At 33.0% G+C, this 26482-nt stretch overlaps 2 protein-coding genes across 2 annotated transcripts in view; one reads left to right on the forward strand and one right to left on the reverse strand.

Moving 5' to 3' along the window:
• Nucleotides 1–26482, reverse strand: part of LOC140439750 (facilitated trehalose transporter Tret1-like) — a 298657-nt gene that overhangs the window by 123886 nt on the left and 148289 nt on the right. The gene's annotated exons all lie outside the window — the stretch shown is intronic.
• Nucleotides 670–4654, forward strand: LOC140438018 (uncharacterized). Its single transcript, XM_072527737.1, is given in 4 exon segments — nt 670–1039; nt 2629–4127; nt 4129–4244; nt 4246–4654. Coding segments are annotated over 4 exon segments (2394 nt in total).

Here is a 26482-nt window from a genome sequence, read left to right on the forward strand (position 1 = left end):
CACTTTTGTTTTGACCTTTTAAATGAGCTTTAAGTATTCGAGAGAAATGTAATAAGTAGTGTAGTGATAGTATACCTCACCTAGTTGTAATATAACATCAATTCCTGTTCGAGATTATTTAGTAATAGCCGTGAGAAATAAAAATTAGAGGTTATGGCATCTCAAAGAAGCAAATTGATTTTCAAACTATTGTAAGAAGATAATGTAAATACTGGAGACCTCCAAGGTAATAATTGTTTATTTATCTGTACAATAATGATTAAAACAGTAATATCATTATTTTTTATACGACATACTAGATTAACAACATTTATTTTTGCGTAAAAGTTTTCTAGATGCAACTCAACTATAACTTGGTGAATATGCCTATTGTTTTTGGTTAACTTTAATCAGTGGCGTTACTTTAATTTGTAGCTCTAAAAATTTTAAAAATTAATGTATGTAAAAGTTGATGCTTAACTTACATACTCAATTCCAATTTCAGATTTCTTATCATTTTATACATAAAATAATATATTTTCGGTTTTCTCTAGAGGGGACCGAATTTCCATAAAAAGTAAAAACCAATTTTGGCGTGACAATTTCATTTTTCTGGAAAAAAAATTGACAAAATTTATTAATTTTTCAAAAATTTGATATTAATCTGGATTTTTAGATGAAAATTCCAAGATGGGCAATGCGGGTGTTTTCCTTGAAGAACCTGTCTTAGCAGATGAAGATAATAGATCAAGTCCTGCACCTTCACTGTCCTTCTGTGAACCGAATGTTCAAAAGACTTTGGAAGAAGTTATTGATCAAGTATGTGGGATTGATGATGAGGACAAAGGTTATCTGCAATATCCAGGTAATGAGGAGGCGTTTGATGATAGTGACTCGGACCCAGATTATATACGAGAAAGTGACACCGACTCCGATAATGACATCTCAAAGAAAAAGCTGCAAAAAGATACAACAGCACTTATTGCACATGAGTCAGGAAGAGAAATCTTAAAAAATAAACCTGGACGAAAATCGCTAAAAAATGAAACTAGGCTAATTCGTGAGGAACGAAAGCAGAACAGAAACCTGGGGTTTCCAAGCCACATCAGTGTCGGTCGAAGATTCATAAGGCTCGATTATTCTATCTGCTGTTTACTGTCCACCGAATAAAATAATTAAAGCTGATCATTTTACTGAATACTTTAAGATGCTAGGACACCGTTTCATTTCTGCTGGAGATTATAATGCCAAACATCATAAATGGAGTTCCAGAATCGTAACCTCACGTGGACGAGAATTATTAAAAAGTATTAATGAGAATCATTTAATTCCTTTCTCTACTGGAGAGCCTACGTATTGGCCTACTGATAGACAAAGAATTCCTGATCTTATTGATTTTGCTATAGTAAAAGGAATATCACATACCTACCTCCAAATTTCTCCTTCATTTGACCTCTCATCAGATCATTCCCCTTTCTTCATAGATCTACAAAGCCAAATTCATAACTGTTCTAAACATTTAACAATCTCTAATAAAAGAACAAACTGGAACAGATATATAGAAGAAATAAAAACATCCATCAATCTAAACTTGCCTCTTAAAAGTGATAGTGACATAGAAAACGCAGTTGCTCACTTAACTACAGTTTTTCAGCAAGCTGCTTGGACGTCCACCCCAGAAATTTATTACAAACACAATTCCGAGTCCTATCCTGCACACATAAATACACTCATATTGGAAAAAAGAAAACTGCGAAAGATATGGCAGCTCACTAGGCATCCAGAAGATAAAACAAATCTGAATAGAGCTTGCAGACTACTCAAAAGAAAACTGATCCAACATAAAGACAGTGGAATCAACAAATATTTAAAGAACCTCTCACCTGCAGATGATACAAACTATTCGCTGTGGAAACTAACAAAAAAACTTAAACACAACGAACAAATGAATATGCCAATCAGGAAACAAAATGGCACTTGGGCTAAAACTGACATAGATAAAGCATATACTTTTGCAAATCATCTATGCGAGGTATTTCAACCGCATCAGAGGGAAGTCTCAGGTGAAGAAGAACAAGCTATCCATGAAGTCATAAATGCACCATATCAAATGGCTCCACCTATTAAACCTGTTAAGAAATCTGAAATGAAAGAAATAATTGATAATCTGGAAATTAAAAAGTCACCTGGATATGACTTAATATCTAGTTTAGTACTAAAAAATCTACCCAATGAAGGCGTAAGTTTAATTACTTATATATTTAATTCAATATTAAAAACAGGTTATTTTCCACTCCAATGGAAAGTTGCTCAAATTGTTCTGATTCCAAAACCTAATAAGGATCACACGGAAGTATCTTCATACCGTCCTATTAGCTTGTTGCCTATTATATCTAAAGTATTTGAACGGCTTTTTCTGAGAAGACTGGAGCTTATTTTATATGACAGTAATGTTTTACCGAATTATCAGTTTGGGTTTAGGAAACAACATGGTACTATCGAACAAATTCATAGGGTGGTAAAGACTATCAGAAATTCGCTTGAACAAAAAAATTACTGTACTGCTGCATTTCTAGATGTCTCTCAAGCATTCGACAAAGTTTGGCATGTAGGTCTTATCTCCAAAATTAAATCTATATTTCCTTGAAGAACCTGTCTTAGCAGATGAAGATGATAGATCAAGTCCTGCACCTTCACTGTCCTTCTGTGAACCGAATGTTCGAAAGACTTTGGAAGAAGTTATTGATCAAGTATGTGGGATTGATGATGAGGACAAAGGTTATCTGGAATATCCAGGTAATGAGGAGGCGTTTGATGATAGTGACGCGGACCCAGATTATATACGAGAAAGTGATACCGAATCCGATAATGACATCTCAAAGAAAAAGCTGCAAAAAGATACAACAGCACTTATTGCACATGAGTCAGGAAGAGAAATCTTAAAAAATAAACCTGGACGAAAATCGCTAAAAAATGAAACTAGGCTAATTCGTGAGGAACGAAAGCAGAACAGAAACCTGGGGTTATCGTACACTACGAAAAGTGGGAAGGTTATAAAAGCACGGACATGTCAGGAGCTATTAAGTTGCCGCTTAAAATGCAAAGACAGGATAACTGAAGAAAAACGACAGGAAATTTTCAAAGAATATTGGTCTTTAGCGAGCTTTAACAAACGCGTGTATTTTTTACCACTAAATGGTCAACTACTAGTTAACGTTTGTCAAAGTTGTTTTCTAAAAACTTTTAACGAAACAAAACGGTTTCTAACCGATGTGACAAAAAAAAAGATTTCTTCAGCTTCTGCAATGCCACATGATGATTTGCGAGGTCTTGCTCCACCATCTAACAAAACTCCCGAACAAGATATTCAATTAGTAAGAGTTCACATTGGATCAATCCCAACGTATGAGAGTCACTATTGTCGTCGTGACTCATCAAAGATATATCTTCCTCATTACTATACCTTGACAAGAATGTATGAAGAATACAAAAAATGGCTACTTCACGAGAAAACCCCAGTATCGAAATTCAAATATTAAGAAGTATTCCATTCCATGGAAATAAAAATCAAACAGACTAAAAAGGATACCTGCGCTACATGCGATAAATATCATATGCTCCTGAAAACAACTAAAGATGCACAAAAAATGCAAGAAATTCAAAATCTTCTTGATAATCACCAACAAGAAGCATCAAACGCTTATGAGGCTAAGCGTATAGATAAAAATGCTGCGTTAGAAAATGAATCAAAAATCATTTATACGTTTGATTTGCAACAGTGTCTCCCCACACCTGATCTTCAGACTTCAATAGCATTCTATAAAAGGCAGTTGTGGACCTTTAATTTAAGATTACAAAGATTTAATGATAATCAAGCAATGTGTTTTATGTGGCATGAGGGCGTAGCTGGACGGGGTGCAAATCAGATTACGTCATGCTTATACAAGCAGATTTCACATATTTCACCTGAAATAAAAGAGATCACCTTATATTCTGATACGTGTGCAGGACAAAACAAGAATTTACTTCTACCTGCAATGTTCATGATGGTTTTAAAAGAGAATCCCAATCTATCATACATTAACCACAAATTTCTTGTTCCTGGTCACACCCGCATGGAGTGTGATTCAGATCACGCAATTATAAAGAAAAAAAAAGAAAAGATATCCATGTTCGATAGAACACCCAAGAGACTGGATGAATTTGGTAAGACTATGTGGAAATAAGCGAACTTTTTTAGTTACTGAAATGTGCAGATCGGATTTTCTTTTCTTCTTTGTATAAGAATGTCCTTCAACAAAGAAAAATTACCAACTTAGGAGAAAAAGTCATGTGGAAACAAATGAAATGGTTGAGATTTTCACAGAATCCTGGTGTCCTTAAATACAAAAGTAGCTTAAATGTAGACGAACCATTTAAAAGCGTGTGTTTTTTAAGAAAAGGTAATATGTGGCCTAAAAACATAAAAATTCCTCTGTCATATAAAGGTCCCAATCCAATAAACATCGATAAAAAAAAGAACTCGATAGAGCTATTGCCTTATATTTCAGAAACATTTCATGATTTTTATAGAAATTTAACTACGAAGAAGGATATACCAAATACGTTATTCGAGGATGAAAATAGTAGTGACGAGGAGAGTGTACACACAGAAATTGAAATTTTTAAAAATTAAATAAACTTTTACGTTGTATTTGACTCTAAATATACCCCCTTAAGTAAACATAAAACTTTTCAGTTTCACATTTTTTTATTTATAATTAATAATTAGATTTGTTACTATATCTTGCGGAAGGGCTTTTGTTGTTTAATAAATAATTGTGAAAAGTGATATAAGTCATATTTTTTTTTTTTAAATTGTACAATTAGGTCCTTTTTACTAGTAGATCTATTTTAATCCAACAAATTCAAAGCCATTTCCAAAAATTGTTTAACGAAAATATCTTATTTGTATCCGTAACAACAATATTAAATTTGAAAAAACTATAATTGCGTTTTTCCTATATATATATATATATATATATATATATATATATATATATATATATATATATAGAGAGAGAGAGAGAGAGATAGAGAGATACATAGATGCATATGTATATGTTAAATGTCTATTGGTTCCATCGAAATGCTCCAATGCTCCAAATTATAAAATTTTTCCATGCTCCAAAATTTATTCTAAAAAGTACTATTGGTTTTTTACAACAACTCGGTTAATTTTGATGCTAGAACATGCATAAAAAACGATTTTACAGGTAATTTAACGGGCTATAAGTGTAGGTCTACACTTTTATATGTTCCAGTTGTAGATTATCATCGTGTGTTGCCTCGTCAACTGCAATCCTCATTATCATATTATCTACTTCTTTTTTGCATACAATAATTCCATCATTGGTTATGGTAACCTCTGCTTGTTTTAGTATATTGTTTCCAAGAATAACTTCGACGTCTAATGCTCCTTTTGGGATTACATGAAATAAAGTATGAAAATCTTCGCCTTGAATTTCCACTATTATGTTAAAAGAACCTAAAGTCTTAACCTTAATACCTCCTAATCCATTTAACTCTACTATATTCTTTATAAGAATGACGTCATTAAAGCGCTTTTCCAATATATCTTGTCTCATTGCACTTATGTCACTTCCTGTATCAAACAATGTACGTAACGATATTTTTCCAAATTTTAAGGTCACTGAGTTTTTGTATACTACGTCAATGACATTTACCTGACCAGAAGTCGAAGGTCTATCTTCTTTAGCATTGCATCGAGAAGAAACGTGTCCAAATTGGTTGCATTTGAAGCATTTCGTTCCCTTGGCTTTATCAGGACAATCTCTCGATCTGTGCCCTCGATTTCCACAATTATAACATTGCTCTTCTTTCTTAATTCTGTTTTCCGACATTCTTCTGTCATCTCCTCTAGCTTCGTTGTTTCTATAATCTCGTCGTATTTCATTGTTTCTGCCATCTCGTCGTACTTCATTGTTTATCCACTTCTTTCTATGCGTTTCAGTTGCAGAGGATTTGTGTGCCGTCTGTTGTTTTCCCTCATCGTGAGTACATACTCCTGTACACTTTCATAATTATTCTTCTTTCTACGCATCAGCATTTTATGTATTTCAGCACTACTTATTTTATTTTCGAATTCCGAAATAAGTCTTTTCTTCAATAGTTTCCAGCTATTAATCCTTTTTTCTGACTGAATATACAGTTTCGCAATTCCTTTTAGGGATCGTTTGGCAAAAATTAGCATTTGCAAATCATTCCATCCCATTAATTTAGAAATTTCTTCAGTAATCCATTTTCTCACCGGATAATCGTCTTTTCCGTCGAAGGGTCTTATGCTGTCTTCTACGTCTTTAAAAGTCAAAGCAAAAGAATCATTTACTTTACCGGTCGTCATTCTAGCTGATTTTGTTTTTTTCTTCGTCTCTAAAGCCATCGTCCGCCTACTTTCAAATTCGTCCTCGTATTCATTATCGTCTTCGAAACCGTCTTTATATTCGTCATAAGCTTCTTTATCGTCGTCCGCGTCGTTATCGTCATCGTCCTCTTCGTCATTCTTGTCATTTACATTTAATTCATTCAAAAAGGAACAAATACGTTCAATTACGTCGTCATTTGCACCCGAATAATCCAGATCCAATACTTTACAGACTGCAACTAAGTCTGGCATATCTAATTTCTGTTTTATGTCGTTTATCTTATCAGCATATTCGCTGGCATTTTTATCCCACGCAAAACCTGAAAAATTTCGCAAGTTCCTTCTTGTTTGTCGCGGCACCCCTTCATCACCATATGCTATAATATGCAACGCCTTAACAGCTTTATATGCCGAATTTTTAATATTATGACCAATTTTTTGAAAATCGGTAAGAGTCGTTTGTTTAGACTGCATTTTAAAAATTGATATCAAAGTTATTTAAAAAAAAATAAAAAATAAAAAAATTTATAAAAAAATTAAAAATTTAAAAACTTATAGATTATTTTTCTGAGTGTAGTCTAAATTAGTATTACTGTGAACGAGGTTGTGGTCGCTTTTAATTCGCAAATCTTATCTCTTTATATTACAACAATATAATAAGTACAATAATATCTCAGAATAAAGCAAAATATCCTACTAAAAGATTTTGATTTTAACATTCAATTTAAAATATTAATATAGTCAAGCATCAACTATCATTATTAAAATATAAGTCCTCACATCAACAGAGTAAAGTTAAATCAACAAATAATTACAAATACTTTTGTTTGTTTAAAAGTTCTTTCCTAATATTCACAGTTCATGATAAAAAAATAATCTTCGCACGATCTATTAAAGGAACAAAGTCACTTGATCATTTGTCATCATCCAGTGGGTCCAAACATCCATAAACCATAAATTAATCTTATCGTCGTCTGCAAACAGCCACTTGTCGTCTGCTTCGTCGTCAATAGTCTCGTCACTTCAGCCTCTTATTTACACTTGGCATATGATGTTGCAAAAGACACTTCGTCGTTGATTCGAATTTGTTTGGCCACAAACTGCACTTTCTTTTATAATCTTGCTTCCATAATTAGCGAAACAAATAAACGTTCCTGTCTCTTTTGAAATAATCTCGGTTGAGCTCCCAAAATGTAGGTCTAATTAAGTTCTTTTATTATTTGAAGAGGAATTAACGTTATAGTAAAAGTCCGCGATCTATGCGAGAAGTCTTTATTACATAAAATAAACTGTAATGTAGTGATGTTATTTACATTTAGACAAAATTACGGATAATTGTCTGCGAATTAAAATATCGAACATCCCCGTCGTTAATTGGTTTCGTCTTTCGTCTTTTTCGGCGTGCACGATAATTTAAGTCTACTCAGTTCGGGCGACGAAAATCGAATCCCTTTTAGCTCAGGAGGAATGTGTGATCTCGTCTACATATCTCCTGTCCCCTTCGCCCCTGCATCCCGTCTCTCTTATAGCGACTTGAGCATATTGTTTAAGTGGTATCTTGCAGTGGCGTAACTAATGAATAAAACTATACTAAGAAATATTCCTACATAAGTATAGGAATGTTAAAACATTCTCAAATTTCAAAATTTCAAACAAAGTCCTTCATGTTTAAAGGGTCAAAGGGTCGGAGACCAGTGGTTCATGCGCTATAAAGCAAACTTCAACCAACTATATCTCCGTTATTTTTTAAGCTACAAAAAAAATTAAAAAACGAAAATTTTTGTTGAAAAAAAAATCTATTTTTTGTTAATTACTATTTAAATGGGAATAACCCACAATTAAAGGTTAAAATACGTTTATTGACGTTTCAATTTCCACTTCGGAAATCGTTCTCAAAGTACAAACATTAGTAAATTAAACAAAATTTGTTTTTTCAAAAAAAAAAATTTACTAATGTTTGTATTTTGAGAACGATATCCGAAGTGTAAATTGAAACGACAATAAACGTATTTTAACCTTTAATTGTGGCTTATTCCCATTTAAATAGTAATTAATTTAAAATGCCACAAGAAAATAACTTCAGAACACTATTTTTTTGTATTCTGTCATCGTATTTTTTATAATTTTTAAGTTATTATAAAAAAAATTTTTTTTTAATATTCACAAAAAAAAATGTAATCATACTTTTTTCAAAAACTGGGTACTCTTAAGTAGCTTAACTTTTGGATGATACAAAAAACAATAAAATAAAGTGAATTCTATAAGAAAAACAATTTATTTCAATTCTAGTGAACATGACGTTAGTTTTATTGCGTTTTTTTTTTACAAAAATTTGAGAAACCCATCGTTTTTTGATCGTATCTCACGTACAGTGGGTGCAAAAGACTTTTACCACCACTCATTTTAAAGGTCTTTTCAAGCTCTTTAAAATTTATTTTTAAAATAACGTTTTCCGTTATTTAACGTTAAATACTCGTATTGAAAGACAAAAACAAAAACAAACCTTCTTTGAACAGCCATAACTCAGTTAATATGGAACTAAAAATATTCATTAAAAAGCCAATCTTTTTGTTTTTTTATGAGCTTTAATTTTAGTTGTTACACTTTTTTGATAAAACTCTTAGTTTCAGAGCTATTCCTAAAAAAACCTTTAAAAAACATGTTTTTTGTAACGAAAAATGACACTTTTCAACAGCGAATAACTCAAAAAGTATTGATCTAGCGAAAAAAATGTTTACTACATTTTTTGTTTGAAATTTGTCCTTTTATCGAATAGCGTAGTTATTTTGAGTGAAAAGCGCACATCGGCTGTATATAACTTTTGTTCCTTGAGTAATTATTTACCAACACAAAATTTCAAATGAATCGATTCGGTTATAAAGAATTCGGAGGTAAAAACCCTCAGTAACTGATCTATTATTCTTTTTATAGTATTAACCCATTAGGGCGATACAATAAACAAAGAGACATTTGACAATTAATTTATTAGATTGGATTAAAAACACATAAATTAAGACTAATTTACAACTAAAAAGATTTTTTTTTTCATTTTCAAGGAAAAACAGTATAATTTTAAATGAAAGAACATATTGTATCTTAAATATTAATTAAATTTTAAGGTGAAAATTTTCAAAACATTCGGGGTGTAGATGCACTCTACACCTTTAACATAAATAAATAGTATTACATTTGCACATCCGACATTCTTGCACTATCGTCTCTTTTTTTAATGTGGCTAATATTGTCGAATCTGGTTTTATCTGCTAAAGCAAATTTAGATTAATGTCCATGTACTAAGTTTGACACTGATGTTGCGGTTTCTTCACTATTATAAATTATAAATATCAATCTACGTCGGCTCATGCTTTCTTTTATAATGTGCACTATCCTCATCCTTCGATAAATATATATCAACTTAAAGCAGAGTGTAAACCAGATAATATACATATGCCAATAAATTTTCTTAAATCTATGTCATTCATTTCAAAATCGTGACGGTTATTCTGCGAAGCATAAATATTTGTAAAATATAGAATGCTCTCAATTACTTGTTCATCAAAACAGAGTGAAAAAACTTTAATATATGACTTGCCTCCATGGTTGGCTTTTATATTGTCTAACTAAATATCAATTAGACTAATGTTGAATTACTACTCAGTACGAAGGAGTATCTGTTGTTGATAATAATAACTTGAGACAAATTTGAATATACTATTTTTGCCTGGTTTTTTCTTTGGACATTTTATCTGTGATTCAGAGTAATATCATAATCAGAATCGTCGATCACTTGTATTTCATATGTACCTGCAATATCCGATTTTATTGATTATTCACAAATAATATTATCAATGTCTTCTACATCGGAAACTTCATCTAATTCCGGCGGTAAATAACCCACATTAAGTGAGACAGCATTTTTACAATCTGAGTCTTCTTCTAACAAAGCTATTAACTCCGTAGTAGTTAGTGCCATCTTCATTTCATATTTCAAAACTTTACTCAAATAAACAAATGCACTACTATATATACGCGTTCACATGATAATAGTTTAGCTTACTTGATTTTAATTTATATGGAATATAAAACAAATAAACACAAGTGTAATATATTATGTTAAAGGTAAAAAGGAAGAAGACCGATGACAGACAGATGTCATCCGGTACCGCCATTCTGGCCAGGGTCATGTAACTTGTAACTTGTAGCTTCTTGATTGCTATAATAAAGATTCTGTATGAACCTCTTGTTTAATATATATATGACCAAAGGAATCAAAACATGGTGTCAGGTGTGAAGGCTGCTAGTTTGCCCAAATTTTGAGTACGTAGAAGTGTTAATTAAGTTTGAAACCACGAGGAAAGAGTGAGGTTAGAAGCCCGCCAATCCAAAGATTTTCTGATTGTTAGAGATTTTAACAATAATAATGGAATTTAAACCGCCTAGTCCATTATTTAAGCATCAAAGTCCAGCTAGTTATTGGCTTTTATGGAAACAGAAGTTTAGAATTTACCTTACCGCAAGTGAGAAGAGTGCTTCAACAGAAGAAGTGAAAATTGCAAATCTTTTAAATTTCATAGGAGATGAGGGTGTTCATATTTATAATACATTTACAGAAGACCAACAGGCTACTCTCGATAAATTAATAGGTACGTTTGATGATTATTTTTTGCCAAAGAAGATAGTTCCAATGGAAACCTTTAAGTTTCATAATCTTGTTCAAGGTAATGAACAATCTATAGACCAGTACCTGACTGACTTAAAGAAACAAGCAAGATTATGCGAATTTGAATGCACTAAAGCAACCTGTGGTGAGTCCTATGAAGATAGAATGATACGTGATCAGCTAATCATTGGGCTAAAATGTAATGAAAGTCAACTCAGACTCCTTAGAGAACACGCTCTGACTACTGAAAAAATCCTTGAATATTGTAAGAGTATTGAGTTAAGCAAAGAGCATATTAAAGTTCTTACCAAAGAAGAAGATGTTAACTTTGTCAAGCAGTACAAACCATTGAAAAAATTATTGTGTAAGAAATGCTGTTATGAACATTTTCCTAACAGATGTCTTGCTTTTAACAAGACTTGTGCTACGGGAGTTCGGTTCTGCATCGATAACTATAATGTTGTACTCAATGTGGGCTCCGAATATTTTTAACAATAACAAAGTTTAATGTAAGTTATAAATTGTGAATCTTAGTGATATATTGGAATAAACTGTAAGTGTACAAACTCTTTACATAATATCCAGTTAAATTAGCATTCAAATCAGCACATTGCAATTATTTGTTATTGTTGTCAATAAACAAATCCAGTTTTACCAGCAAATAACCGCTTTTAGTAAAGACCGATATACCTGTTTTAGCAGGTGTACAGAGTCGGACTTACTTTTTATAAACGTTTATCGAAATGAATTTAAACATGGAATCACACAACAGTTCTACAATACAAGACCATCAAAAACAAATAAACACATCACAGTCATACTCATCGGCAGCGTCGAGAGTGCAATTTCCTTTAAAGTCCCAAGCAATTATCATTAGTGCCTTAGAAAACACCAAACTTCAAGACTACCTTCTCCCACTTGGAAATATAATTCAACCGAAAAATATAATCTTCTCTTCTAGATTATCTAATAATCGCATATGTATCTATTTATCCAATAAACAAATAGTAAACGATTTTATGAATAATCATGGTCAAATAGAAATACAAGGTGAAATTGTCAGAGCAAGAAGGTTAGTTACACCAGCGGAACGACTTGTGCTCTCCGGCGTATGTCCTTCAATACCGCACAACTTGCCAATCAATGAGTTACAAAAAATCGGCATAGTTCCTGTCTCCCCGATGACCTTTCTCAAAATAAGTGCTTCTATGCCCGAATACAATCACATCCTTAGTTTTCGAAGACAAATCTATATCAGTCCACACAATCTAACACTACCAGAGTCATTTACTCTTGTTTTTGACAACACGACATATAGAATATTCATTTCTCAATACAGTTTAGTTTGCTTTAGATGCAAGAAGCCAGGACACATCGCTTCACAGTGCTCCGAACCACTAGCTCAACTAAACCCCAACCAAAACAATGAAGCATCGGTATCCAGCGCAACAAATATATCCCTGCAAGCATCCAATGACATAAACCCTTCCCAGTGTGAACAAATGTCTATTTCTAATATCCCGGAGATACCGAACAAAGTAGATGCATCAAATAAGGACAGTCACATAATTAATCAACCAAAAAGAAACGTTGATGAAATTATTTCACCTGAAGCAGATCCATCTTCAAAAGAATGTAACATTTTTCCACCACCTAAAGTCCAAGCAAAATCTAAAAAAGCTAAAATTAGTTCAGCAAGCACTTCTGAATGCTCATTTTCTCTCTTACTTGACCCTACTAAAAACTTCATAGAAAATCACCCTCTACCTTTCCCTCTAAACGTTGATCAACTTAACATGCTCCTAATGAATATCACGGGGTCAACAGATCCTATAACCACAATTAAAGAATATACCACAGACCTATCAGCTTTGTCCGATATGCTCAGTCAAGTTTATCCCCATTTAAAGGAAAGATCCATAAAACGTAAATTCACGTCCATAAGGAAAAAAATCCATAATTATCTTAACAGTGAGACATCGAAAGCGGAAAGTGACACATCTCAGTTAAGTCAACATTAAATTCAAGTCTCTACTTCAGTGGAATATTGATGGTTTTTTCCATCGCCTTGCTATGCTCCATCATCTAATTGGTGAACAATCTCCTGATGTAATATGCCTACAGGAAACTAATCTGAATCCCCCAAAAAAATATAACTCCAACCAATATGACTGTTTTCGCAAAGACAGGATAACAAATAATAATTTTTCTTCAGGCGGAGTAGCCACATTAGTAAAAAAATCACTATCGGCGAAAGAATTTCCAGTGACTACAAATCTGGAAGTTGTAGTCGTGGAAATACAATCATCAAACAGGTATTTTATTTGCAACGTTTACTTACCCTCCAGTCGCCAAGTAACGTACAACGATTTAAAGGAGTTATTCAATCAAATACCATCCTCTCGCATCATCGTGGGAGATTTTAATAGCCATAACATTATTTGGGGCTCCTCTTATTCAAATGCTAGAGGAAAAATTGTCGAAAATATAATTTCAGATTTTCAATTGAATTTTCTTAATGACGGATCTCCAACCAGATTTAACATTAATACCGGAAATTCTTCAGCAATTGATCTAAGTCTTTGTGACCCTGCACTCACACCTCGATTATTTTGGGAAGTTTTACAATACACTTATGGGAGCGACCACCATCCTATAGTAATAAAAAACTCTATGGCTCTGACCCATGACGTTTTCATACCCAGATGGAAAACTGAAACTGCTGATTGGTTAAAATTCGAAAATTATATCGACAACTCAATGCCTAACTGTAAAATGGCTGAAAGCATTGATGAATCCTTACACAATTTGAATAGCATTATCATAAGTAGTGCTGAGCAATTCGTTGGAAAATCAAAAAAGACAAAGAATAATCAGACTCCTGTACCTTGGTGGAACTCAGAATGTGGAGGAGCTATTAGAGCAAGTAAAACTGCATTTAATAAATATAAAAGACATAAAACACCTGAAAATAAAACCATGTTCAAATCACTTAAAGCTAAGACACAACTTATTATAAAACAAGCTAAGAAGGCTTCCTGGTCCAAGTATGTTTCAGAAATAAATACCTCAACTCCTGTCAGCGAAGTATGGAAAAAAATAAGAAAAATTTCTGGTCTGAAATACACGCCAATGATTTCTAAATTAAAAGTTGACAATAGGATTTCAACTTCTCCTCAAGAAATAGCTAATACCCTAGCTGAATCTTTTAGAGAAATGTCTTCAAACAGTAACTACAGTGATACACTCCTTGAAAGGAAAATAATAATAGAGAATACTGATCTTTTTGCAAATGACAATTTAAATGATCCATTAGATCTACCTTTCACTTTTAAAGAACTGGAAAATGCTTTATCCGAATTAAAAAATACTAGCCCGGGCCTAGACGATATCCCGGCAATATTTCTAAAACATCTTCCTTACTCAGCAAAATTATTTATTCTTCAACTTTTTAACTTAATTTGGCAAAATAATAAATTTCCATCAATTTGGTCTAAAGCTATTATATTCCTTTTTTTAAAACCTCAAAAATTAATCCTAGAACCTGACTCATACAGACCAATCAGCTTAACATGTTCTATGAGCAAATTGATGGAAAAAATGGTAAATCTTAGATTAACGTGGACATTAGAATTATCAAATCGTTTAGTTCCGGAACAAAACGGTTTCAGACAAAATCGTTCGGGCATTGACAATATTCTTGATCTAGAATCTGACATTCATGAAGCGCTAGCAACCAAACAACATTGTATTGCAATATTTTTCGACTTGAAAAGGGCATTTAATACTTGTTGGAAATTCAATATTCTGAAAGAACTACATTCATGGAATATTCGTGGAAATTGCCTGAAATTTATTAAAAACTTTCTACAGAACCGATCTTTTTGCGTAAGAGTACATAATACTTACTCAGAGGAGAAAAGTGAAGAAAATGGAACAGCCCAAGGATCAGTCCTAAGCCCTACTTTATTCTTAGTGGCAATAAATAATATTATTAACAACCTTACCTTACCTCTAAAGGCTCGACTTTTCGCAGATGACCTTGTTGTCTATATCAAAGGAAATAACACCGAATCAATGACAAACGCTTTGCAATGTTTTCTAAACCAATTAGAACAATGGTCTCTAACGACCGGATTCAAATTTTCAGTAACAAAAACATCAGGTATACTCTTCTCCAAAAAGGTCTCATCAATGCCCCCTACATTAAAATTATACAACACTACGCTACCATTTAAACCAAAGGCAAAGTTCTTAGGTATGTGGTTTGATCAAAAACTTACTTGGCAAGAACATATAAAACAAACAGTTTTAACATGTCATAACAGACTGAATCTAATGAAAACATTGGCAAACCGAAATTGGGGATCAGATCAGGAAACTCTGTTGAGAATATATAAAACACTAATTAGATCTAAATTAGATTATGGATGAATTGCATATGCATCTACTTCAAAAACACTACTTAAAAAACTTGACAGCATACACAACGCTGGTATTAGAATTGCACTCGGAGCCTTCCGGACAACTCCCTCCGAAAGCATACTGAGCGAAGCCGGCGAAACACCTCTAAATTACCGAAGAATATACTTAGCTCTAGCGCATGCTACATCTATAGCCTCAAATATAAAAAAAACCCTCTACTGTAATACTTTTAGTAACAAATATATTAATTATTACAATAATAAGCCCCGTGCTCCCAAACCTGATTACGAGAGAATCCGATTATATAGCTCCAGACTGAACATTCAATTCCCAACAGTATTTCAAACGAATACCAATAACTATCTACCTTGGACTATTGAACAGCCCAAAGTCATTACAGCGTTAAGCATATAATAATAAACATGAAACTAGTCCTATTATTTTTAAAGTTAAACTAAATTCAATCCTAGATCAACAATACAATGAGTGGATTAAAATTTATACAGATGCATCCAAAGGTGAACTTGGCGTTGGAGTAGCAGTGGTAACCCCAAATGACACTTTTCAATTTAGACTTCCTCTAAATTCAAGCATCTATACTGCAGAACTATTTGGTTTGCTCAAAGCCATCAAGCAAGTAAATATTAAAAACATCCCTTGTTGTCTAGTCCTTTCTGACTCTCTCAGCGCAGTCAAAGCTATGCAAAATGTATACCCTAAACACCCCATTGAGAAAATTATCAGGGCCGAATTAATGAAAGCTCAAGAAAATTTCAGAAGAGTCCACTTCCTATGGATACCATCTCATATAGGCATAGAAGGGAATGAAGAAGCAGATACTAGTGCGCGTAACGCTATCACCAGTGACGTATCAGAAACAGAGTGTCGGAGTATCGCAGGCGATCTAAAAGTTTATTTCAAAAATAAGGTGTTAAGTGCGTGGAATCGGGAGTGGAATGACTCTAGTTCGAAACTCAGAACCATCAAAAGTGATATTTTTTCATGGAAGTGCACAGCCAGAAGTAGAAGATGCCAAACTATTATTACACGTCTACGACTTGGACACTGTAGGTATACTCATGCCTATCTCTTCTCAAATAGTGAACCTCCAAAATGCAATACAGTAGACAGTATAAAGCACTTCTTGATAGACTGTCCTAAATATGTAAATCAAAGATAGTCTTACAATTTGCCAAATAACCTGAAAGCACTACTCAACAAAGGTTTAGTTCCGGACAATTTATTAGGTTACTTAAAATGTATAAATATGTTACACACAATTTAACTTAATTAATTGTAACAAATGTTCAATTGTTCACAAATTGTAATTAATTGTTACAATGATTGACTGTTACAAACGTTAATTTAATATTATTACAAATGTTACAGGAGTGTTGCTAATAACCTTTGGGTGGATGCGACTTTGTTTCTTTAAATAAAAAAAAAAAGACTTGTGCTAGTTGTCAAGTTAAAGGTCATTTTGCAAAGCTTGTCCTAATAGAAGTGAAGAAACATGTGAAGGTAGTAGTAAGAAGAACGCTGATCCACCTAGAGGAGAAAGAACTGTTAATACAGTCCAGGAGGAAGAAAATAAAAATAATTTAATATATGTATATGAGTGTCATTCCAAGAGTAAAAATTCATGGTATGAAACATTGATGGTAACTGGAAAAGAGGTAAAATTTAAATTAGATTCAGGTGTTGATATCAGCATTCTACCTAAGTATATTTTTGATTCTCTATCAAGTAAGTTGCTACTTAATAAAACATTAACAACCCTAGTTGTTTATGGTAATTTTAAATTTAAACCAGTAGGTGAAGTTTTTTTGGAATGTCAGTATAAAAATAGCTCCTGTAAATTAAAGTTTCTGATTGTTGATTTTAATGCTGAACCAATATTAGGCCTTAGCGATTGTATTAAATTTGACTTGATAAAAAGAGTAAATGCCATAGAAACCACCTTGCCAACTAAAAAAGAACATATTTTGATAATGTTTAAAACGATATTTCAAGGGTTAGGTAGAATGCCAGGATATTGTAATATTGAACTTTCAGATGATGCTAAGGCAATTATTCAATATAGTAGAAAAATTCCATTGTGAATGCATGATAAACTAAAGGAGACACTAGATAGTTTGGAGGAAGACATAGTTATTGAGAAAGTAGAGTATCCAACTGAATGGGTAAACAATTTGTTGATAGTAGAGAAAAAACCTTTAAATAAACTAAGGTTATGTATAGATCCCAAGCCACTTAATAAATTTATTCGTAGAGAACATTTTGCTATACCAACTAGTAATGACATAGTAAGTAGACTTTCAGGAAAAAACATATTTTAGTGTTATAGATATAAAAAACGGGTTTTGGCAAATTGAATTAAATAAAAAAAGGACAGATTTATGTACTTTTAGCACACCTTTTGGAAGGTACAAATTCAATCGCCTTCCGTTCGGAATTTGCTCTGCACCAGAGATTTTCCAAGGGAATAACTTTGAAATGTTTGGTGTCATTGATAATGTTAATATATATTTTGACTTGACGATATTATTATATCGGGTAGAGATGAACTTAAACATGACATTGCTCTTCAAAAAGTATTTCGAACTGCTATTGATATAAATAATGATATAAAATTTAACTGGGGAAAATTTCAATACAAATTAGTTGAGGTATCATTTAAGGGACATATCTTATCAGGAAAAGGTGTTAAACCAGATTTTAAAAATATAGAAGCAGTAATGTCTTTAGAATCACCTAAAAATAGATCAGAAGTTCTTAGAATACTTGGTATGGTCAAGTTTTTTTTTGAAATTTATTCCTAATTTATCAGCTATAACTTCAAATTTAAGAAATTTAACCAGGAAAGATGTACATTTTTCTTGGAGTAGTGATCATGAATCTGAATTAAATCAATTGAAGTTTCTTATAACTAATTCACCAACTTTGAGGATATTTGACCATACAAAAGAAATAATAATACAGTGTGATGCATCTGGGGAAGGGCTAGGGTGTTGTCTTATTCAAGAAGGGCATCCAGTTTCTTTTGCATCCCGTTGTCTTACTCATGCTGAGAAAAGGTATGCACATCTAGAAAAGGAATTACTTGCAGTTGTTTTTGCAGTAGAAAAATTTCATTATTTTATTTATGGGTATAAAAGAGTGGTTCAGAGTGATCACAAACCTTTGATATAAATTATTGAGAAAGATCTTAATAAAGTCAGTGCTAGATTGCAAAGAATGTTACTTAAATTATTAAAGTATGATATCAACCTTGTTTATTTGCCAGGTAGGGACATGGTAATTGCAGACATATTATCTAGGTCATATTTAAAACAGAAGTTGAGGATGATCCAGAAATGGAATATGCCATTCATGCCATATCTAAGGATATTCCTATGAGTGAGAATAAGAAAATAATATTTCAAAGGGAAATTGATAATGATGAAACGTTAAGAAAAATAAAAGGATACTGTATTGAATCTTGGCCTGTTAGTGATAAAAATTTGAACAAGGAATTAAAGTTTTACTATAAATTAAGAGAAAAGATTTATTTATCTAATAATTTATTATTTTTGGAATATAAAGTTATTGTTCCAAATTCACTAAGGAAAGAAATGTTGGAATAGGTTCATAAAGCACATTTTGGTATTTCAAAAACTAAAGCCAAAGCTAGACAATTACTATATTGGCCCTATTTAAGTAGAAATATAATGGATATGATTTCAAAGTGTGAAAAATGTCAAATATTTCAAAGATCTAATCAAAAAGAGCCATTAAGTAATCATTTAATACCTTGTAGACCGTGGCAATATTTGTTTTCAGATTTCTTTCAATACGATAATAAGAACTATTTACTGATTGTGGATTCCTACTCGAAGTGGTTGGAAGTAACTGAAACTAAAGGTAAAACATCTCAAGAGGTAATTAATTTTTGCAAAGAAAAATTTGTTCAATTCTGTATCCCGGAAAAATTTTATGCAGATAATATGCCATATAATTCTGAGAATTTTAAAAAGTTTGCTCAAGATTGGGATTTTGAAGTTATTTTTAGCAGTCCGTACCATTCCCAATCAAACGGACTTGCTGAAAAATATGTAGGAATAACTAAACAAATGTTACAAAAGTCTGAATCTACTAAAGATTTGCCTATTCTACTTATGGAATACCGTAACACCCCATTAACAAATCTAGACTATTCTCCATCCCAACTATTTTTGCACAGAATGTTAAAAACTTGGATACCTATGTCTAATGAAAATCTAATTCCAAAAGTTTTAGATTCCAGTATGATACAGGAAAAATTGAAACATAATCAAAATTTTCAAAAAAAAATATTTTGACCGAAATGCAAAAGAATTAGATAAACTTAATAAAGGGGATAACATTTTAATTCAGAAAGGAAAAGTATGGGAAAGGGGAGTAATAAGAGACATAGTTAATGATAGGTCTTATATTGTTCAGGATTCAAAAGGTACAGAATGTAGACGGAATAGAAAGTTTCTAAATAGAACAAATTTATGGTGTAACTTTTTATTATACGATCTTCATTTGAATTTATTTAAAAATGAAAATATCTTGCTTGACAATAACGAAGTACACAATGTTAGTACCCCAACTGGTCATGGTAGATATGATATCCCAACTGAATCTGATATTAAAATTGTAAGTCAGAATGATAGTGATATCTGTGAAAATCATAGTGACCATGAAGGTCTTACTGATATTGAGATTAAGATGTTTGAAAATGTTAGTTTAAATAATGACGTTATTGTTGATTTACCTAGATATAAAAATAACACTTGCATTTCACATAACCTACTGAATGTAAGGCATCAGTAGGAAGGTAACACTACCATTAAAACAAATAAGAGATCTCACAAGTCTCCTACATATTTAAAGGACTATGTGTTAAATTGAAATTGTGGCTACTTGTTTGTATTTGTATTTTAGTTGAATTTGTATTTTAGTTTTGTACTATCTAAAAAAAAGGGAACGTGTAATTTATTATGTTAAAGGTAAAAAAGAAGAAGACTGATGACAGACACATGTCATCCGGTACCGCTATTCCGGCCAGGGTCATGTAACTTGTAACTCGTAGCTTCTTGATTGCTATAATAAAGATTCTGTATGAACCTCTTGTTTAAAAGAGACCAAAGGAAACACCAAGGAAACTTTCAAATCAAGTTAAAAAAAAACAAATATTGTAAGCTTCTTGTTACCGCCGTTTTTTAATTTAAATTTGATGCTCTGTCAAGGTTGTTATTGTGTAATGACAGCTGACAGATGATAGACGACGAGAAGACTGTAAGACATAAAGTTGGAATAAAGTTGTGTGAACCATGTTGGTGTTTTATTTTTATTTCTTAAGAAATTGAAGACATGCTTTCTACAGAATCAGGTGTGGGGTTATACTTATGTTCCCCCTGTATTGTTAGGACAGAAGGAAATTATGTTTTCTGTTTTGGGATGGATAACCTCGAAAATAACTTACAGGGTACTCCACCACCTGTGTTATCAACACGTGTAGTTGATAACACCCCAAGTGAATTGCTCCGGCGCAAATAATAATAATAATGTGAATCCTAATCCGAATGATGATAATATGGTAAACCTTGTTAATTCATTGCTTCAACAGAATGAACAGATGCTTCAAATGTTACAACTACAAAACAGCATGTGAACAATAAGTAATCCTGTACAAAATTTTATAATAATGCCAGATTTATCTACAACTATTAAAAAATTTAATGGTGAAGGTGATTCCAGCCAAGCAGCAGTATGGTTAAAGCAAATTGAGTCTACAGCGGTACTACACAATTGGCCAGGTGCATTTATATACCAAACAGCCAAAAGCAATCTCGAAGGTGCTGCAAAGTTCTGGTTTATAGGCCGAAATGAAGAAATCACAGATTGGTCCAAATTCAAAACAGCTTTCCGGAACACGTTTCTGTTTTCACAAAATAAAACAAATTTATGGAGAAAGATGCAAGAGTGTACTCAAAGTCCAAATAAGGATGTTTCCATTTATTTCCATATGAAAGTTTCTCTATGCAAAACACTCAACTGCCATTTGAAGAAACAAAAGAACAAATTGCCATTGGTTTATGGAGTAAGGAATTAAGTAATTTTATTATGCCAAAAGAGCATCGTGATGAAGACACCCTGTATCAAGACATCATGAGTTATGAAAGAATTGTTAGTGCCCGAAAAGATAGAATAAGCGATAGAAGAGAGAAACCTAATGCAAAGGAAAACTATAATACAAAACGTGAATATTCAAAATATAACTGGCAAAGACCAACTACTTTTAAAAATAATCCAGCTACACGAAGCAAAGCTATTACAAGTTACAACTGTAATGAGATGGGACATTCTGCAGTTCAATGTACTAAACCAGCTAGACAGAAGGGTTTATGTTATATGTGTGGAGCAATGCATTACCAAAGAAATAATTGCCCCAAGAATGAGTCCAGGATGAATCCACCCCAGGTCAAGGTAGAAAATAACACTGCACTTTTTGTGGAACAGCATAATGCAAGTGGGTATATGTTGCCAATTTGTTTTTTGAAGGACAAAATTTCTATTTACATTGATTCTATTGTAGATTCAGATAGTGCTATATCCTTAATAACTTTAGATACTGTAAAATCTTTCAATTTTGAATTTTCTGATATTCCTGAGAAAACTTTCCAGGGTATTAACTAAGGTAGATTAGAAATTTTGGGTTCTGTGTTGTTTAAAATGAAATTTAATGACATACTTATTGATTTACTCATTTATGTTGTACCAAACGAAACGATACCATATAAATGTCTGTTAGGTAGAGATTTGATGCAGAACGACAAACTTACCGTATCTTTTTCAGGGAATAAAGTAGAGATTTCTTCTAAAGATATTGAAAATAGAAATATTGACAATGATATTTTACATATTGACTATGTAGATAAAAATGAAATTAATATTGATATCAATCCTAATTTAAATAATTTAGATCGACAAAAGTTACTTGATATTTTTATGACTGATTATGTAAATCCAGAAAGACCTAATGAACTATGACTAAATGTGAAATGAAAATTATTGTAGATCAAATCATGGTCCTTTTTATTATAAACCGCGTAGGTTATCATATGCTGAAAAAAATGCTTTACAAGAAATAATTAATGACTTGTTAGATAAGGATATTGTTCGTAAGAGTAATTCAGAGTATAGTTTACCAATAGTTTTAATTAAAAAGAAAACTAATGACTTCAGACTATATGTAGACTATCGTTCATTAAACAAAATCACTTTACGGGATAATTTTCCAATCCCACTAATTGAAGATCAACTTTGTCAACTTAAAGATAAACATTATTTTTCAACTTTGGATCTCAAAAGTGCTTTTTATCATGTTAATGTAGAGGAATCTTCAATTAAATACACATCATTTGTAACTCCCAGTGCTCAATATGAATTTTTGAAAATACCATTTGGTTTGCGCAATTCACCATCTGTTTTTATACGATACATTCATACTATATTCAAGAACTTAATGGAACATAAAAAATTACAAATTTATATTGATGATTTATTAATGCAACAAAAACTGTTGAAGAGAATTTAGATATTCTAAAAGAGATATTTTGCTTATAGGTTCAAAACAAATTGAATCTCCGTCTTGACAAATGCTCCTTTTTAATGACTGAAATAAATCATTTAGGCTACATAATTAATGGTGATGAGATAAGACCAAGTGATAGACATATTAGTGCAATTAAAGAGTACCCAGTACCACGAAATGTTAAACAGTTGCACAGTTTCATAGGCCTTACTTCATATTTTAGAAAATTTGTTCCCAACTATTCAATAATTGCTAGACCACTTTATGATCTATTAAAAAAGAATATTTCATTTGAATTTGGAAGAGAACAAATGAAAAGTTTTCATAGTTTAAAACAAATTTTAGTGTCCAAACCTGTTTTAGCTCTCTATTCTCCTACAGCTGAAACCCAAATCCATTGTGATGCAAGCTCTACTGGTTATGGTGGGATATTACTCCAAAAACAAGCAGACCAAAAATGTCATCCAGTGTTCTTTTAAAGTCAGAGAACTACCCAAGCAGAATCTAACCAGCATAGTTTTATTTTGGAACTAAAAGCCGTTATCAACACACTTAACCGATTTAGAGTATACTGATATGGAATTAAATTTAAGATATTGACAGACTGTAATAGTGTAAAAACAGCTTTACAGAAGAAGGATGTTAGCCCTAAAATTATGAGATGGAGTCTCATTCTTGATAATTTTGATTATACTATTGAACACAGAAGTGGAACAGACATGAAGCATGTTGATGCTTTAAGTAGGTGCTTTGGAAGTATTTTAAAAATTGAGGAAAACACTTTTGAACATAATTTAGCTATTAAACAAGGGCAAGATGATATATGTAAATTAAAGGAGACGTTACAATCCAGTGAGCATAAGTTGTTTGAAATGAACAATGACATACTTTATAGAAAAAGTAATGTTACGATAAATATTAGGACGCATTAAACTGTAAATATATTATTTCTAATTCAATTCTATTCTAGTAATTTCGCCGCTCAGCTAAAAGACATGTTCGATAACCTGAATTTTCGAGAGGGTCGCCGTCCGAATTCAAAGGGATTCTCGAATAATTGTATTTTATATTTAAGGAGGGAAATTTGTTGGAAACTGTTAGTCTAATAAAAATAACGCGCCGAGTTTCGAATTGTAACGCGTATTGTAATAAATTTAATTAAATTATATAATTATTAGTGTGAAATAAATTATTTATATTAGTTATATTGTACAAATAAAGACTTTAAATAAACTTGTAAGTGTTATAAATGTAGAACTTTTGATAATAAATAAATTCAATAAATTAGATTATTAAAAATAGTACAGTGGTGTCCAAAAGTGAATATATAAAATCAATTGTGAAAATGATCACGATTTATGAGCTCACTGCCAGAAGGAGAGTTCATCTTAGATACAAATGCAAGTAATGTGGGAATTGGAGGAGTGCTATCTCAGATTCAAGGACAGGAAAGAGTCCTTGGATATTTTAGTAAAGTTCTATCAAAACCTGAGCGGAATTATTGCGTCACGAGAAGAGAACTAACAGTAGTGAAATCAGTAGAGCACTTTTATCAATACCTCTACGGAAGGAAGTTTTTAATCCGAACTGACGATGCCGCCCTTAAGTGGTTGATGCAGTTTAAGAATCCAGAGGGTCAGATAGTCAGATGGATCAAACGACTCAAGAATACGATTTCAAGTTTGAGCACCGGGCCGGAGTTAGTCACAGAAATGCTGTGTCTTTTTCCAGAAGGCCATGCCCAGCAGAGTGTTTCCACTGCAACAAAACGGAATCCAAGGAAGCCGCAGTGAGATAACTAAGATAAGGGAAGAACAAGAGAGAGATCCAGTTATACAAAATATTCGAAAATGGAAAGAGAAAAACCGTCGAAGGCCTTGGCAAGAAATATCAAACCTATGCTCAGTAGTTAAGACGTATTGGGCCCAGTGGGACTCATTTATCATGGAAGATAGCTTGCTTAAACGAGTACTGGAAAATGATGACGGTTCAGAGAAGAGAAGACAGTTGGTGATCCCAATGAGCAGAATAGCCGAAGTACTTCGTCAGTTACACGACAGTCCATCAGGAGGACATTTCCGTGTAAAGAAAACCATTCAGCGAATTCGGGAACGGTTTTATTGGACGAACAGTTCCAACGACGTAAAGGACTAGTGTAAGCAATGTAGTATTTGTGCTACGAGTAACAGGCCTCACCAAAAAAGGAGAGCTCCTATGAGACAATATAATGTTGAAAGCCCGTTTGAAAAAATAGCTTTGTACATCGCTGGGTCATTTCCAGAAAGTGAAAATGGAACAAGTACATGTTGGTAGTAATGGATTACTTTACTAAATGGGTCGAGATTTACGCAGTTCCAGACCAGAAGGCCGCCACCGTTGCAGATAAGTTGATCCAAGAATATATCAGCCGATTTGGATTGCCTTTGGAGATCCATAGTGACCAAGGAAGGAACTTCGAAAGCGATCTATTCCAAGGAATATGTGATAGACTAGGCATGAAGAAAACAAGAACTACAGCGGATCATCCGCAATCGGGTGGTATGGTAGAACGGATCAATAGGACAGTTGGCAAGTATTTGACAAAGATGGTGTCCGATCATCAGCGAGACTGGGACCAATATTTTCCGTTCTTCACATTGGCCTACATATCTGCTGTTAACGAATCAATAGGTCAGACACCAGCCAGAGTCGTATTCGGACGCGAGATGCGACTACCTTGTGATCTAGAGTTTGGGTGTCGACCTGGAGAAGAAGTAGCAAGTGAAGATTATGCGATCGAATTACGAAGAAGAATGGATGATGTACATGAGTTGGTTAATTCCCACCTTCAGATCGATAGCGACCGAATGAAGAAACGGTACGATACACAAGCCGAAAAGGGTTGCTTTAAGAAGAACGACAAAGGCTCTGTAATCCCAAAAAACGAAAAGGTTGTTCTCCCAAATTGCAGCAGTTTTGGGAAGGTCCATACCTCATTATGGAGAAGATAAACGATGTCATCTAGCGAATAAGCAAGATTCCGAAGGGAAAATCGATGATAGTACACCATAACCACCTGGCGTCTTTCGAAGGTGACCACGACGTAGATGAAGAAGTAGAAGTAAACCAAGTCCAAGATGTGTCTGACCTCATGACGAGGAATTCATGGGGGCCTATGGAGGTACCGGTAAAGCAAGACATGGTGTTAACAAAAGCAAGATCTACTCGCGCTTCCCGATGACTACTCGCTGGCCCTTACCATCCCGGCCAGTATCAAAGACGCACCAGGGTTGGCATCCGTCTTTCGAAGGAAGTTCGGTCGAGTTGCAGAACTTCAATGCCAAGTGACAGCTGTCAGGAAAGCCTTGAAACTTCAAGAAGCATCACGTTACCTTTTCTACCTGGTAACAAA

This window comes from Diabrotica undecimpunctata, chromosome 4, assembly GCF_040954645.1.
Source record: "Diabrotica undecimpunctata isolate CICGRU chromosome 4, icDiaUnde3, whole genome shotgun sequence".
In the NCBI taxonomy this organism is placed as follows: Eukaryota; Metazoa; Arthropoda; class Insecta; order Coleoptera; family Chrysomelidae; genus Diabrotica; species Diabrotica undecimpunctata.